Below are 15,947 nucleotides of genomic sequence, written 5' to 3'. Positions count from 1 at the left end.
TACAATGCTGTTTCATAGCATTTTATCCACAGTGAAACTTCTTTTAAAGTTGGAGTCAAGCCTCAAACCCTGCTTCTATTTTATCAGCTAAGCTTAAAATATTGTCGTTTCAGCAATGTTCAGTTTCTTTTCCAGGGATGGATTCTATTATGAGAAAATACTTTCTTTGCTCATCCATAAGAAATACTTCTTCATTCATATTTCATCATGTGATTGCTGCAATGCGGTCATTTTCAGGTTCTACTTCTAAGTCTGTCAGTAGTTCTTTTGCTCTTTCTACCACATCTGTAGGTTAACTTCCTCTGCTCAAATATTGAACCCCTTAAAGTCATCTTTAAGAAGTTGGGCCCTCTCTGGTGTTACAGAGTGTAAGGATGTAGCACTGCAAGTTAGCCGCAGCCACTTCAGTGTGAGTTCCATCCCCAGCCCTGGAGTTGATCCACATGGCATGGTGGACCTCTCGTAACCTGCCTGCTGCTCCTCTCAGCATGTACTTCATTGATCTGCTTGTTCTGCTTCCCACTCTGTCTCTGGTGAATCCTCTCATAGCCCATGCACCTCTGACCTGTACCCCAGTTCTGTATGCATAAATTAATAAATCTTAAAAAAAGTTGAGGGTTGGAATCAACTTCCTCCAAACTTCCATTAATTTGAATATTACTTCCTCCCATGAATTATTTTATTCTTGGTAGCATCTAGAAAGGTGGATTCTTTTGGGAAGGTTTTCAGTTGCTTTTGCCACACATATATCAGAAGTATCATTGACTATAGCACTGTAGCCTTATGAAATTTATGCCTTCAATAAAACTTGAAAGTTAAACTACTCCTCGGTGCATGGGCTACAGAATAGGTATTATGTTAGCAGGTATGAAAGTAACATTAATCTTGCACATCTCCACCAGAGTTCTTGGGTGGCAATGCCAAGCATGACCAAGGTGCATTGTCAGTGAGTAGTGATATTTTTAAAGAAATCTTTCTTTGAGCAGATGTATATAATAAACTATGTTATAAACAGATGTGCTGTCATGCAGGCTTTGTTCTGTTTATAGAGCACAGACAAGGTAGATTTAGCATAATGTGTAAGAGCCTAGGATTTTTGCAGTGGTGAATGAATATGACTTTAACTGAAAGTCATCAGTTGCATTAACTAGCCCTAATAGGAGTCCTTTGAATAAGTCTGTCCTTTGAAGCCAGGCATCAACCTCAATAGCTATGAAAGACTTAGATGGCATCTTCTTCCACCACAAGGCTGTTTTGTGTCCATGTAAACTATTTAGTGTAGCCACTGTCATCAATTTTCTTGGCTAGATCTTTTAGCTAACTTGCAGAAGCTTCTATCAGCACTTGTTGCTTTTCCTTGCACTTGGTATTATGGAGAGAGCTTTTTCCTTAAGCCTCATGAATCAGTCATGAATTCAGCTGGTTCTGCAGCTTCCTCCCCTCACCCAGCTTTTTATAAAATTGAAGAGTCATGGTCTTACTCTGGATTGGACTTTGGCTTAAAGGGATGGTGTGATTAATTTGATCTATCCAGACCACTAAAATTCCATCTGAGCGATAAGACTCTTGCTTTCTTATTATTTGTGTTCACTTAAATGGCATCTCCAATCGCCTTCCAGAACTATTCCTTTGCATTCACAATTTGGCTAACTATTTGGTGCAAAAGACCTGGCTTTCAGCATGTCTTGACTCCTGATTTTCCAGTCTCATGAAGTTTAATAATTTTTAGATTTTACTTTAAAGTGAACAATATGGGACTCTCCATTTGATTTGAACACTTAGAGGCTGCCATAGTGTTCTGTAGTGACCTAATTTCAATATTGTGTCTCAAGAAATAGGAAGGCTCACGGGAGAGGGAGAGACAACAACAGCCTGTTGGTGAGACAAGACACACTCAACACAAGTTCACTGTCTTTTACAGGTATAGTCCATGGCATCCCAAAACAATTACAACAGTAGCATCAAAGATCACTAATCACTGTAACAGATATAGTAATAATGAGAAAGCTTGAACTATTAGGAGAATTATCAGAATGACAGACACACAGAAGCACATGCTATTGGAGTTAGACTTGCTTGATGCAGGGTTGCTACAAGCCTTCAGTTAAAAAAAAATACTGTTTTGAAGCATAATAAAACAAGGAATGTTAGACATTTACTATGGGCATTGATTATAAGAACTTACAAAGAGTAGGCTCCTGATACTATGATTCCATAAAATACCTTTCATTCTCCACATGCATGAGAGAATCCATCTGCTATGCACCTAAGTGTTGCAAGACTAGGGTCTGGTTAACGTGCATAACTAGGGCATCTACACTATTGCACCCCTGTAAAAGAATACTGTTGATAAAATACTGTGCATTTGATTCATGATGGGACACAGGGAGCAGAGTTAAAAGCAAGTTACATGGGCCCTCTCTGGTGGCGCAGCAGGTCAAAGCACAGCACTACGAAGCTGGCTGTAACCACTTCAGCTCAAGTTTGATCCTTAGCCAGGAAGGGAACCCACATGGCTTAGCAGAACTCTTCCTGTCTCGCCCACTGCTCCCCTCAGCAATGTACTTGTGTTTCGCCCACTGCTCCCCACAGCAGTGTACTTGTCAGTATGCCTATTCTGCTCCCCACTCTGTCTCTGGTGAATCCTCTCTTTGCCCCTCACCTCTGGCCTGTACCTCATTTCTACATGCATAACTAAATCTTTATTTTTTTTAAAGCAAGTTATACAGATAATTGCAAAACAATGGTGTAATGTTTTTCAGCTTCAGCGAGAACCAAGGCCTTTTCCAAAGCTCAAAATCCTTCGAAAAGTTGAGACGATTGATGACTTCAAAGCTGAAGACTTTGAGATAGAAGGGTACAGTCCTCATCCTTCTATTAAAATGGAAATGGCTGTATAGGTGCATTTAAAGGAGTTATTTGAAGGATATTGTCAGTCTTTAACTGATGCCCAGATGAAACTTCTTTTTGCTCTAAAGGAAGAAGGAACTAAGTATAAAAAAAAAATCTCTTGGTGATCAATCAGTTTATTTATAAACTATTACGGATGTTGTCAGTGGGAAATAAATTGCTGGTTCTTAGCAGTAAAAGGCCTTGATCTTGATTAACTCTGAGAATATATGAAAATGCTAAGATTATGAATATGGTCAGAAGGTAAAAACTTAATGCTCTTAACAAAAACATGTACATGCATTTCAATCCCATTTTTATGCAGGTCAGTCAGTGAATTTCAAGAATTATATAAGCTATTCATTCAAATTTGAACGAGCTGAATAAGCACCATGAGTCATAAAGATAATGTATAATGTGGTTATGAACATCTGAAGTTATTTGTTTTATATATTACTATAATAAAGTTTTCTGCATTTATCTGTGATGTTTTTCCTGTATTGTCTTTTCTGCTCAGTTTCTGACTAAAATAAATTAACGGAATCATCCTAAATTAACATGTTGTGTTCTCATTTGGATCTGCTGTAAAGGTGAGAGTATGTTGGGAATGCTGACTAAACTAAACTACACTCTGCCCTATTTTTCTGTGGTTCCTCTAAGTCTAGTTGCATTTTATCACTAAATAGAGTGATCATCTAGGATAAAGTTTTTAAAGGTTATAAAAACTGAAGTATCATTTTTCCTTATAATTAGATTCAATGTGGTATGAATTCTCTAATACATTGGGCTGAACAAGAAGAGTTGCTAAACTAATTCAGGGCCAGTCTGTGAAGTCTTTTTACCTTTGTTGTAAACCAGATACCCCTTTGTGCTAAAGAACTATTTTTATTCTGCTAATTTATTACAAATACTAAATATCAAATAAGCAAATTTTCCCAACAAATTATGCAATATTCAGCTTATATTCAAAGTATAGTTTAATGTCTATAGCAGCAATTGAAAGAAATTTTGTAAGAAAATCTTTCTAGACTGGGTTATTTAAGTCTAGATTTGTTTAACAATTAAATAGAGAATGTGTTTGATTAAAGAATCAAGTAATAATGACTACTGAGTTGATTCCTAAGGTTGATATACATTAACAACTGATTTGTTTGTACTAGGATGATCCCTCCCCAACCCCCATAATAAAACCATACCCAAGAATTTTTAAGCCTTTCACTAAAAAAGAATGCGTTAGGACTGAGCACTTAATTTCTTTGAGCAGCAATGAGTTTCTTCCAGACTTCACCATCTGGATATTGGTGCTTCTTTACAGATTCTTCTTTCATTTCTGTTGAATAACCAGCATCCTATCAAAGACAAAAGAGTTATGTTAATAAGTGTAAGTACACTTTATGTATTTCCATTGCCCTGAGAAATGCTTTTAAATCTTAAGCCAGATGCAAGTTGAATGAAAATTTCAGATTATTTGAAATGGGAGACGGGTAGACTTTGTTTGTTACTTCCCAGTGACCAATTAAACTGCCTTTGATAACCCACACTTTTAAAATTACCATTTTTTTTTTTAAGATTTATTTATGCATAGAAGGGCTGGGATGCATAAAAGTGTTGGGGGGATGAGGAGGGCAGTGATTCAAACTCTTATGAACATGAGCCCTAATCTTTTGGGGCAGGAAATGGCGCATTTTTGTTTGTTTTATTGAGATACAGTTGACCCAGCAGTTGTAGGGTAAATGCAGTTACCATGCTTTTTATGCCCTCCCACCATTATCTATGACCATCACCTGTGGTCTTCCACAGGGCACATGCATATGTAGATGGGAACACCTGTGCTGTGCTGTGAGGGGCTATAAGGACAATGTGGCCAGCCACATGGAGGAAGAGACAGTCAGAAAAATACAGAGAAACCTGGTCTGCCCAGTTCATCATTAAAGACCTGTAAAAACTTATCAGGGCCCTCCCTGGTGGCACAACTGGTTAGGACGCAGCATTGCAAGCTGGCCACAGCCGCCTCAGTGCAAGTTTGATCCCTGGCCCCAGAGGTGATCCACATGGCATGACAGTCCTCTCCTGTTCTCCCACTGCTCCTCTCAGCAGTGTACTTTGTTAATCTGCCTGTTCTGCTCCCCACTCTGTGGTGAATCCTGTCACCGCCCCTATACCTCTGGCCCAGTTCTGTATGCATAAATAGATAAATCTTTTTTAAAAAAACTGAAGACTCCCAAAATTAATCTCTGTTAGTCTGCAATAAGTGAAGATGATCTCAGCCTCGGGTGGTTGCAAAACAGCTATATAGAGTATACAGCATAATAATTTGAGTAAGAAGCCCCGATCTCTTGAACATGATGAGGATAAATGACCAAAATAGCACAGTTGTAGTAGAAGCCTTTCCATTTCCTAACTTGCTAGGTGGTGCCAGGGTTTTCTTGTCTTATTCTCACAGAGTGCAATTTTTACGGTCTCAGCTGTCGAGGAGGAATAGTTAACATTATAGAAGCATCACCAGTGGCAATTTAACCCTCTAACCCTGACCTTCAGGCTTTGGGAATTTGACTTTGGCTAGAGGGCCATTTGTTTCTAAATACTGAAAATAAACAGGAGTCCAAGCTTCATGCTATATGGTCTGGCTCCCAAGAACAAGTAAAGCAGGGACTAGCAATGCTTACTCTGTGAGGCCTTGTAGCCGAACTCACCTTAGGAGGCATGTAGCAAGCCTTCTTGATTAGCACAGGATACTTGAAGTGTTCATGCAGGTGGTCAACATACTCACACATTCTGGAAGAAAGGAATCAGAATAAGCAATAAATCCTTAGCTAACGTGCTGGTCAAGCAGAAGGGGCAAGTACACTGAAGGGAGGGTTAAGAGTTGTCTGATAAGCATGTGTGTCTGAAAATCTAATAACCTCTGAGCCTCAGGAAAGCAATTTGGGTGCTTGAATGAAATCTCTTAACTTTAAAAGTATATGATCTGAAAGGGGATCATTTCAGATTCCATAAATACCTGGCATTATTTACAAGCCTTTAACTACAAGTTAAAAATAGACTAAAATCATCAAGTGAGGTCCCTTTCAGCTAGATACAATTCAGAAGAGCACTGGTTTTATGACTAACCAATCTGTGTTTAAATTTGGTATCAGCCACTTTCTTGTTTTGTAACTTCAAACAAGAGACCTACCTCTACTGCCTAACTTCAGTCATGGGGAATGACCAGCTATGATGGGCAGCCATGTGCCCAGTGCTGGAGTTACACAAAGGAACTGGCAAGAGAAGGCCTATGGTTTCCGTGGACATAGACTAAATCATGGGCCATAGTATGTGCTACATGTGAACTATAAACCAGCTACTAGTGAAGAACCATCTTTGTGGAGAGGACACTTGGGCCTTGAAGAACAAACATGCAGGTGTTCACCGAGAACTACAAAGCAGAGGTGCTGTGTTGAGGCAGGACGGTGTCTGCCTGATGGCTTGAACAGTGGCAGTCCCCAGCAGTGAGGTCTGCTGGCTAGGGCATGGCCTGAGGCACTTCACCCATTCCGGAGGGTCACAATGTACATGCTCAGGACTGAAAATGAACTCTCCCGAGCTAAAGCTTTGTGCCATATGGTCTAGTTTTTTCTCATTAAGAGCTGTAGGAACAGAAATGGAAGGGTGTAAAATATATAAAGTACTTGGGCTCTTTTTCACTTCCTGCCACTAGCCTCTATAGCCAACACCTGCAACCTTGCTTTCCTCCCAGGTTTGTTAGCCCACACATGATACCATAGTGATGTAAAAAGTCCTTGGGACTGTGGGCACCAGGCATATACATCGATGATTACGGACAGCTGGGCTGAAAGGCTGGCAATCATGGGCTTGGCATATGTACACCTCGGACAAGAGAAGCAAGGGATACAAGGGGAGATTTTATGGGAGTACCAGGCCTAGGGGCTGCCTCCCTGCCTGCTGGTGTACCTCTCTCTGGCCCTCTGCTTCAGCACTAAAGGCCTAGCAAATCTACTAAGGTTCCTAAATTTTTCCATCTGCCTGGATCAACAATGAACCTGCCCAGTCTGGGATGGTTGCACAACAGAGGGCACAGAAGCCAACAGCCTAGGATCGTTAACTTTTTATAGTTCAGAATATTTCAGGCACACAAAAAGGCAGCATCTGCCTACTCACTACCCAGCCTGAGACAGAAATTATAAGTGAGGCCACCTATACATCCTTTTAGTGCCATTTTCTCTCTCACAATCCTGAATTTGGTGTTTGTTTTTCCATGGATGTGTGTATACTTTCACAATATACTTCTAGTGAATATTCCCTGATACCACGCTTCATTCTAAGAGGAAAGAAAGTTATAACAAAGCTGTATGTGTGCATGTGACTGAGGGTATTGTTCTAATTTAAAGTTCACCTGGGACATGATGAGAAATAAGCTGTAATGAAATGAAGAAGACTCCAGTGTTAGAGACTGAACAGAAGCAGAGTGTACACAGGATGGAAGCTGAGCTCATAGGGGGCCCTCCCTGTAGGTACAACAGGTTAAAGCACTGTGAATCTATCCACAGCCTCTGCACTATGAATTTCATCCCTAGCAGGGAGGTGACCCACATTGCATGGCAAGCCTCTCCTGGCTCGCCTGCTGCTCCCCTTAGCAGTATATTTCAGTGTATCTGCCTGTTCTGTCCCCACTGTCTGGTGAATTCTCTCACCCTCTACACCTCTGGCCTGTACCCTAGTTCTTATATGCATAAATAAATAAATCTTTAAAAAAAGAAAGAAAGTCAAAGGGGCTGGTGGAGGAAGGACTCATGGTTTCAGTTTGGATGCTAACTCTTAATCCCACCTCCAAGAACTCAGAAGACAATGTGAGTCAGCTACCAAGAACTTACCCCTCTAAAAGAAAAAGGACTCTGGGCCCTCCCTGGTGGTGCAGCGGGTTAAAGCACAGCACTGGGAATCTGAAGCCGCTTCCGCATGAGTTCGATTCCCGCCTGCCGCCTGCCCCGGAGGTGACCACATGGCGTGGCAGACCTCTCCTGACCTGCCTGCTGCTCCCCTCAGCAGTGTACTTCGTCGATCTGCCTGTTCTGCTCCCCACTCTGTCCCTGGTGAAGCCTCTCGCCGCCCCTGAGCCTCTGGCCTGTACCCCAGTTCTGTATGCACAAATAAATAAATCTTTTAAAAAAAAAAAAAGAAAAAGAAAAAGGACTCTGATCTCTAGTCGACTCCTTGTTGCTGTTCCATATGAAATGGTGGGAATAAAAGCAACCAGATCTTTGAATTAGAGGTTGGACTAACAGGTTTCATAGTGCCTTTGGTAATGAGAGCAGAATTTTAAAAAGTCTGGCCTGGATTGTGGTACACTGTTGGAGCTAATGACACATTACTGACCTGTTTTCAAGGCTTGTAGAAACTGATATGAAGTCAAATATAATCAGGTGCTGTACCAATTCACAGAGGCCAACTCCGCCAGCATGCGGGCAAACAGGAACTAAAATAAACACAGATTTCTATTTAATACCAAGAATAGTAAATAAAGGAATGTAGAAAAGAACATGGTGTTGCTTATTGCCCATAGGTAATTAAGTCATTCATTGTTACTTGGGAATGAAATCCCAGATGAAAATCATAGATTCCCTGATTCACTTAAGCCTAAGTGAGAATTATGAAGAAAAATCAAAATAGCAGACTCCCGAGGGGACCACATGTGTACAATGGGAATGATGGCAGGGAAGTGGACATTTGCCCTGCAGCTTCGTGGTGCCCTTACTTTCAAACTTTTTGGCCATCAGCAACACTGAGAGGTTCTCATTGACACTTCCCAGCCTGCAGCTGTCAATCTGGAGAAACTGTAGGGCTTTCGCCTGTAGTAGCTGCTTAAATATCACTCTATTGTGGCACTGGAAATAGAATTAAAATGGAACCACAGAGTCAGCCTTGGCCTTCAGGAGCATTCAATCTGGCATAAATTCTAAGTCATTCATTAGTAGCCATTAACACTGTATTTATTTCTTGCTTTCACTTGGCTTGCAGCAAGCCCTGATAGTCCAGGCAGGCACCTTCTACTCACTTCCTTACAAATCTTCCAGTGGGACAGGATGAGTCACGTAAAAGTTACCCGCTCACCATCTATTAGGAATAACTGGCATAGTGACTGCCAAGTGTGAGATGAAGCAAAGCCTCAGGATGAAATACAGTGACAGCAATGAGCAGGTGGCACAGATGACAAAACAGCGCAGGCAGAGTGGTGCTGCTCCTTTTGCTGGGAAAGCTGAGAATCTGCTCCTTCCGCACTGCTGCCCATGGGCTGGCTGCCACAGGGTTTGGCAGGCACTTGTGCTTCGTTTATAAGCAAAAAAAAAAAAAATGAGTGCAATAATGTTTACTTAATGTGGAAGCTGGCTTTCTTAAACTCATGCAGGTCACTTTGTGCTTTTACAACAGCAAGTTTAAATTACTATCTTGTGAATTTTAGATATTTTGGAAGATATATGACCACAGTCACCTGAATTATAGCAAAATACACAATTCATTGTATCTGAGTCCTGGTTCTACTGAAGTGCTGCTGTACTATGACTTGGCTTCTAACACTGAAAATTTCTCAACTCAGATGGCAAGCCTGATGTATGCGGTGTCCTCAGGTGCTGGCCAGTGTCTACCAGCCCCACTTACCTGTTCTCCCGTGGCAACACCAACCCCTAGCGGGACCAACGCCTATAAAATAGGAGGTAACCTAGTGTTATTTTTCTCGTTGACCTGAAAACCCCCTAAGCTCCCAATGTTTAAGCTCCCAATGTTTAAAAATATTTAGAGCTGAAGAAGGAAAAGTCTGATGATGAGAAGTGTGATATTATTTTTTAACTTTGTGGTATTGTAATATAATTAACATTAGTTTCGAGTGTACAACATACTTTGATATATAAATATACTGCAAAGTGATTACAGTAAGTTTAATGAACATCCATCACCACACAGCTATAATTTGTTTCCCCCTTTGATGAGCACTTCTAAGATTTCTATGGGTGGATATGCAATACAGTATTAGCTCTAGTTAGCAGGTACAGGACTTTGTCTTAAAATTGAAAGTTTGTACACCTTTTGACCACCTTCATCCATTTCCCCCACTTCCTGCTCTGGCACCCACCAATCTGTTCTCTTTTCCAGAGTTCAGGTTTTTTTTTTTTAAGACTCTACATACAGGTGAGTACTACATTATACTTTCCTTTATCTGCATTATTACATATAACAATACCCGTAAGTCATCCACATCATTACAAATGGAAGAATTTACTTCTTTTTGTGCCTAATGATATGTGTATTTATCTCCCACCCACCCCCCAATATTTTCCTTATCTATTCTGTCAAAGGACAGATGGCTGTGGCTACTGTAAATAATGCGACAGTGAATGTGGGGCTCCAGACACCTTTTTGAGACAGTGATTATGTTTCCTTTGGACAAACACCCAGATGTGGGAGGGGTTGTGTGTGTCTGTGAAGGGAAAAGCCCATGCTTGTTCTTATGCTGCCATCATCTCCCTTCCTGCTATGACTGCAGAATCTCTTCTGCATCCTGACCAGACTCCCGTCTGTACCCACCAGATGAGAGTGGCTCTCCATCATCCAGGCTGGGGCAGTAAACAGGGGGAATACATGCTGGCCTGCAGTGGTTCCTTCTGTTCACTGGCTCTGGCTCCACCCTATATAGGTCATCCCATTTCCCAAATCTGTCTATTCTTGCTTCCCGCTCCCATGTCTCCCCTCCCCCCCACTGGGAAAGCCGTCTTTCTCACTGGGAAAGCCTCCTACTGCCTACCCCCACCTCCAGTTTCTTTATGCCTACTCTTAGCCCCCCAGATCCTACATGTTGTTGCCAGTCAGATCAGCTTTACTCCCCTTCTCTCATTTACAAGTCACAGAGGCTCGCAACTTCTGAACAGGGAGACTCATAATCTGGGCCCTGTCTGTCTTTTGCCACAACCCCCTAGCATGCACCCACATTCTGCTGCATATCTCCATGGTCCTAGCCTGTTTGCAGCATCCTGCTGCCTGAGTTCATCTGTCTTCTTCCTCAGACACCTACAAGTGGGTGGCTGTCTCTATGGAAACAAAGCCTGGGAGGATCCCAGTCCAGGAGAGCCGAGGACTCCAAATAACTTCTCATCAATGGGATAAACCCTGTGAGTTCTGGTCCCTGCTGAGGCAGAACAGTGACTAGCCTACAGGCGTCCCATCCCTGCCCCAGGCCAAAGTCTAATTTAACCCCAGCCTCTCAGGTTATTATTTTGGAAGGGCTCTTCACAAGGTTTCAGCTGTGTCCTCTGCTCCTATTCCTGCTCCTGTCTCCCCCACTGCAATTCAGCTTTCCTTACAGAGTCTGTCTTATCTCCCTTAGGCGCTGCCTCCCAGCCCACACACAGCTTTTCCTCATTGACCTTCTTTCCACTATCCTCAGCTCACTGGGCCCCTATCCAGCATCCCATCTGTCTATGTTTCACAGATCTTAGACTTTTTTCTAAGGTGAGGGTGAGGAGCGCAGTTTAAATGAAGGTTTTTTGTAGCATGTCCAACATAAGTAGATCACATGTTGATTTCCTGTGAGACAGAATGGCCCAGACCCAACAACCCTACAGCCCGATAGATAGGACCCGAGTATTCAGGTAAGATGTCCTGAAAACTTGGAACCAACAATGCCTCAGAGGCAATTTTAAGTCAATTACTGCATAATGGGAGAGAGTAGAACAATTCAAAGTCACCTCAGGGAGGAAAACCTGCTCTTTCACTTCCTATAGTCCTGACCACAGGACTTGACTATAAACCAACTGTGTGGGAGGGATAGTTATCAGGTGAAAACAAAAAGGTGGGTCAGAGGTGAACGCTGACCAAGCCTGTGCAAGAAAGTGCTGCCCACCAGAGATGAGGATGAGACTCAACACCTTCTGTGCCAGAGGCAGGTCTAGCTGCATGTTCTGGTGGGCCATCACCATCAGGCACATCTCATACTCAAATCCCATGAGTTCCTGGCCTGTTTCCTCTCCCTCCAGCAGTCTTTGGTTAAATGTGGTTAATCACAGAACTTGCTCTGGTCAGAGGAAATAAAAATCTAGTGTCCCCAGTAGTTACAGCTCTAAATTAACCCATTGGATTCTGATTTTATCTTAATAATACTATAAACACAGCTAATGGGAGACTCTTCCAGAGAGACAGACCTTTCTCAGATGTTCTGAATTAGCAGCTTCTTAAACCTGTAGGAAGAGAAGTCTGCTCCCCAGTGTGGGCAGATCTGTGGAGAAAGGTGCACGCTCTAGGGGAACAGGTAGCCTTCTCCCAGGGAGGCCTGACCTTGACATTCACCAAGCAAACCTTTGAGTCACCCAGCAGAATCTACTTTTTCATTGTTAGTAAAATATTTTAATATTGGATTCTATAGGTATGGAAACCATGTCTATTACCTTCCAGGTTACTGGTAGTCTTTCAACTTTTAGCAATTTGCTTTCTCTATTAGAAGAAATAAAGGCTGTGGACTAGCTGAACTGGGTTTAAAAATGTAAGGTCTGCACACCAGTACTTGTCACAAGTTAGAATTATTCAGGGGACAAGCAAAGAAATTTTAGGATCTCTCAAGACCATATTGGAAAACAAGATAAAAACTAATAGGCAGGGGCAGGGGCAGCAGTCATTTTTATACCTTGGAAATAGCAGCATGTCCCAGAATGTCATCTGGAGAGGTGGGCTCCTCAATCCACAGTGGCTTGAACTCGACCAACTTTGACATCCACTCCACTGCCTCAGGCACATCCCAGCGCTGGTTGGCATCCATCATCTGCAAACAGAGACCCTTCCTGGTGAAGTCTGGAGAACTGGCTGCAGGGCAGTGGTTCTCAGGGAGGAAATACTGATACTTGGTGCTGGTGCTGCCAACTGCAGGGCAAGACTCCCTGGGGGAGCCTGACATTTCCTCCAGGGAAGCCCATCTCCAACCATAACAAAAGGAGCTCAAGAGCCAGCTGCACAATCTTTTGAGGAGATGCAAATCACTCATGAAGACACCCTGCTGTCCAGAAGCACCGTGAGTTGGTCACAGAAGTGTTCCCAGACTCTGGGGCCCTGACCCAATCTGTATTTAGATGCCATCCAAGTACAATGTCTTACAACATTTTCATTGTTCATTTTAGGAACCATTTTATCATGTTCTGACATATGTGCTGTCAAATCATTTATTCATTACTGCCCACTGTGTGTCTGGCACAATCGTTAATAACCCAAACTCTACCAATAACTAAGCAGTCTAGTTCACGAGGCATTTTATGTAGTTTTGTCCCAGTTAATATTTATAAGAACCCTATGAAGCTGTTCATATTAACCATTTTACAACTGAGAAAACTGACACATAGAGAAATTAAGTAACTTGCTTTCAGAAAGCCAAGTAAATAAGTTGAAGTCAAGGTCTTTCACTCTAAAGCCCTAGTTTTCTAAAGCAGGGATCCTGCCTGGAAGACAGATGCGGGGTGTGCAGAGACCAAGAATGGCCCCCTGTGTCCCAACAAAATGGAGCTTCCAGAAGTCAAACCTGTAAACATATCTGTAAGAAAATGTGCTAAGTGGAAAGTTTCTTAATGGGAGACTATGAGAGCTATAGGACAGTGCAGAATCAATTTTTATCATAGGTTATTTTGGTGAGGATGACCTCATAAGACAAGAGCAGCATGGATTCATATATAAATAACATCCAAATGTAAATAATGACCTAGTTTCTAGTGGTTCATAAAAACATGTCACTGTGACTTCCTTTTATGAAAATATTTACCAGAGATGTCTTATAAAAACATACAATCAGAGAGGGACGGTCTAGCCTTCATTGACTTCTGCCAGAGTTTCAGCAGTTCTTCAACAATGCTCCCTGAGATCCGCCTACCCAATGAACTCAGTGGCTGGATTTGTTAAGAAGGGAGAATACATGATTGGCACACCAGGACACCAATGGGAGCCGTTTACTCAGGCATGTCCCTGCTAGCAAAATGAAGCAATTCCTAACCCTGATCTTATTTAACTAGTTCTACATAACAAAAAACTGAAAAATAACAAGCCCTTCGGTTTTGGTTTTGTTTGTTTTAAGAATTTGCCTACTACAAGACCACAAAGCTGCACATCCTGTGGCATTAATTGTTAAAATTCCCAATTGCTTAGAACGAGTTGCATTTTGGCCCTGGAAAAAGGCTTCCAGCAACACCATGTCTTTGTCAATGATGCGTGAGGATATTTACCAAAACCTTCTCAGGTCCAATCATGTTTCTGATGAGGCGGCACCTACGGATGTCATCCTGGAGATCAGCACCAACTTTCACTTTAAATCTGTAAAATACATGCAGTCTGGTAGGTTAAATCTTAAATCTGTCTCCTGACTTGGCCCAGCCATCTGGATTTTCTGTGGAAGTTTCTGTTCCTGTCAGTAATTCACAGATTTTCTAGTAACCTCTTGCTCTTTCACAATCGATCTTCAGATAAATTACTAAAAACCCTGCAAATGGTTATCACTTTACTCAATGACTCTACGTAACCTTTTGACAGGAAGTTGAAGAACTGGAGAGAGTGGTTTAAATTTTTAAATAATATTAATTAAGTTTTTGCTGTTTCATGAAAAGAAGTTAAGGATGATAAAATAATACCTCCATCTGCCTAGCTCTTGAGGAGAGGGTTTCTCTTAAGCCGCACTCAGTGAGAGGTTGGCCACAGCCACCCCGATGCAGAGGAGTCAAGTCACTCAGGAACATAGCTCAGGAGCAGCAGGTCCCCTCTACATCACCATTGGCTGCCTGCAAGGAGCTCTCCTGGTTTCCCAGCCCCTGCTGAATCTACTCTCTCTGGGCTCTCTGAGGTTCTCCAGAAGCCTTTCTCCATTTCTCTGTGTCACTCTCTGTCGCCACCATGTAGAGTCAGCCTGCAGGCTCAGGTGTGCCCACTCATGCATGCCCACATCTTACTCCAGGTGTCCACAGTCAGGCATGTGTACCCCAAGTCCATAGTGCTAAGCACCTCCTGCACCCATGGCTGCAGGTGATAGCCACAGAGGCCAGTGCCATAAAAGCCTATTTCACTTGTTTTGTACCAACTATTTTTCAGAGCTTGGCCTGACACTCAGCTGTGGTTTTAGTTCTCTGAAGAGTGTGGCGATCTTGAGTAGCACTGCCACACAGTGGGGACAGTGCCTCAGTGGGAACATCATCCTGCTCCTGAGTCCCTCTCTGTCTGGCACACCCAACACCAAGGCTTCTGCTCCAGATAGAGCCTGGGATTTTGTGAAGTCCCCCCTCTGCTTTCCACAATGTTCACTCTGTGCTAACAAAAGCCACAGGAGGCTGTACACTCTCTGCTCAAGTATCCCCTGCCTCTCTCTCCCAGCACTAAATACACTGAAGAAAACATTTCTTATCTCAGGTGAGGCCTTCAGCTAACTACAGCCTCTGCATATTAGGTTCATTTTGCTGGGAGTGAGAAGGGGCTTAATCTCTTCTCAACCTCTGTTCCACAGATATGGCCTCTCCAGTCTTTCATAGCTACTTAGAGGGAAGACCCAGAACTTACTAAGCACCTGCTCTGAATCTCAACTATGCCGGTACTTTTCAAATACAACAATTTTGAGGAGAACTAGGAGTTAATATTATTTCTATTTTCTAGAGAGAAAATGAGGTTCAGAGAGGCTGATTGATTTGCCCATGAACACACAGCAAGTACGTACAGAGATGAAAGGAAAAGCCAAGTTTTTATCCAAATCATCACGTCCCCAAGGTTTCTTTCCACTGCTTCATTCTGCCTCCTTCAAGTTCTCATTCCCCAACTTTTATTTAGCCTAGGTATTAACAAGAATTCAGCGCCTCTCAGACGTTAGTGGGCATCCACAAAAATTAGGGATCTTGTTAAAATGCTGATTCAAGGCCCTCCCTAGTGGCACAGTGGGTTAAAGCACAGCACTAATACGCTAAAGTCACTTCAGCATGAGTTCAATCCCTGCCCGGGAGGTGATCCACATGGCGTGGCAGACCTCTCCTAACCCGCTCGCTGCTCCCCTCACCAATGTACTT

At 42.5% G+C, this 15,947-nt stretch overlaps 2 protein-coding genes across 2 annotated transcripts in view; one reads left to right on the top strand and one right to left on the bottom strand.

Moving 5' to 3' along the window:
- Positions 1-3,386, top strand: part of TYMS (thymidylate synthetase) — a 13,358-nt gene extending 9,972 nt beyond the window's left edge. Inside the window, exon 7 of the mRNA XM_012725776.1 lies at positions 2,763-3,386. Within this exon, the coding sequence (XP_012581230.1) occupies positions 2,763-2,900 (138 nt within the window). The 3' untranslated portion in view covers positions 2,901-3,386. The remainder of the gene's footprint in view (positions 1-2,762) is intronic.
- Positions 3,387-4,064: 678 nt separating this feature from the next.
- Positions 4,065-15,947, bottom strand: part of ENOSF1 (enolase superfamily member 1) — a 30,772-nt gene continuing 18,889 nt past the window's right edge. Inside the window, exons 10-16 of the mRNA XM_004683982.2 lie at positions 14,133-14,220; positions 12,557-12,691; positions 9,544-9,585; positions 8,642-8,771; positions 8,263-8,362; positions 5,583-5,664; positions 4,065-4,238 (exon numbers count right to left, since the gene is read on the bottom strand). Of these exons, the coding sequence (XP_004684039.1) occupies positions 4,137-4,238; positions 5,583-5,664; positions 8,263-8,362; positions 8,642-8,771; positions 9,544-9,585; positions 12,557-12,691; positions 14,133-14,220 (679 nt within the window). The 3' untranslated portion in view covers positions 4,065-4,136. The remainder of the gene's footprint in view (positions 4,239-5,582; positions 5,665-8,262; positions 8,363-8,641; positions 8,772-9,543; positions 9,586-12,556; positions 12,692-14,132; positions 14,221-15,947) is intronic.

This window comes from Condylura cristata, unplaced genomic scaffold, assembly GCF_000260355.1.
Source record: "Condylura cristata isolate star-nosed mole 26May11 unplaced genomic scaffold, ConCri1.0 scaffold00016, whole genome shotgun sequence".
NCBI classification, from domain to species: domain Eukaryota; kingdom Metazoa; phylum Chordata; class Mammalia; order Eulipotyphla; family Talpidae; genus Condylura; species Condylura cristata.
This window is presented reverse-complemented; position numbering and strand designations above follow the sequence as displayed.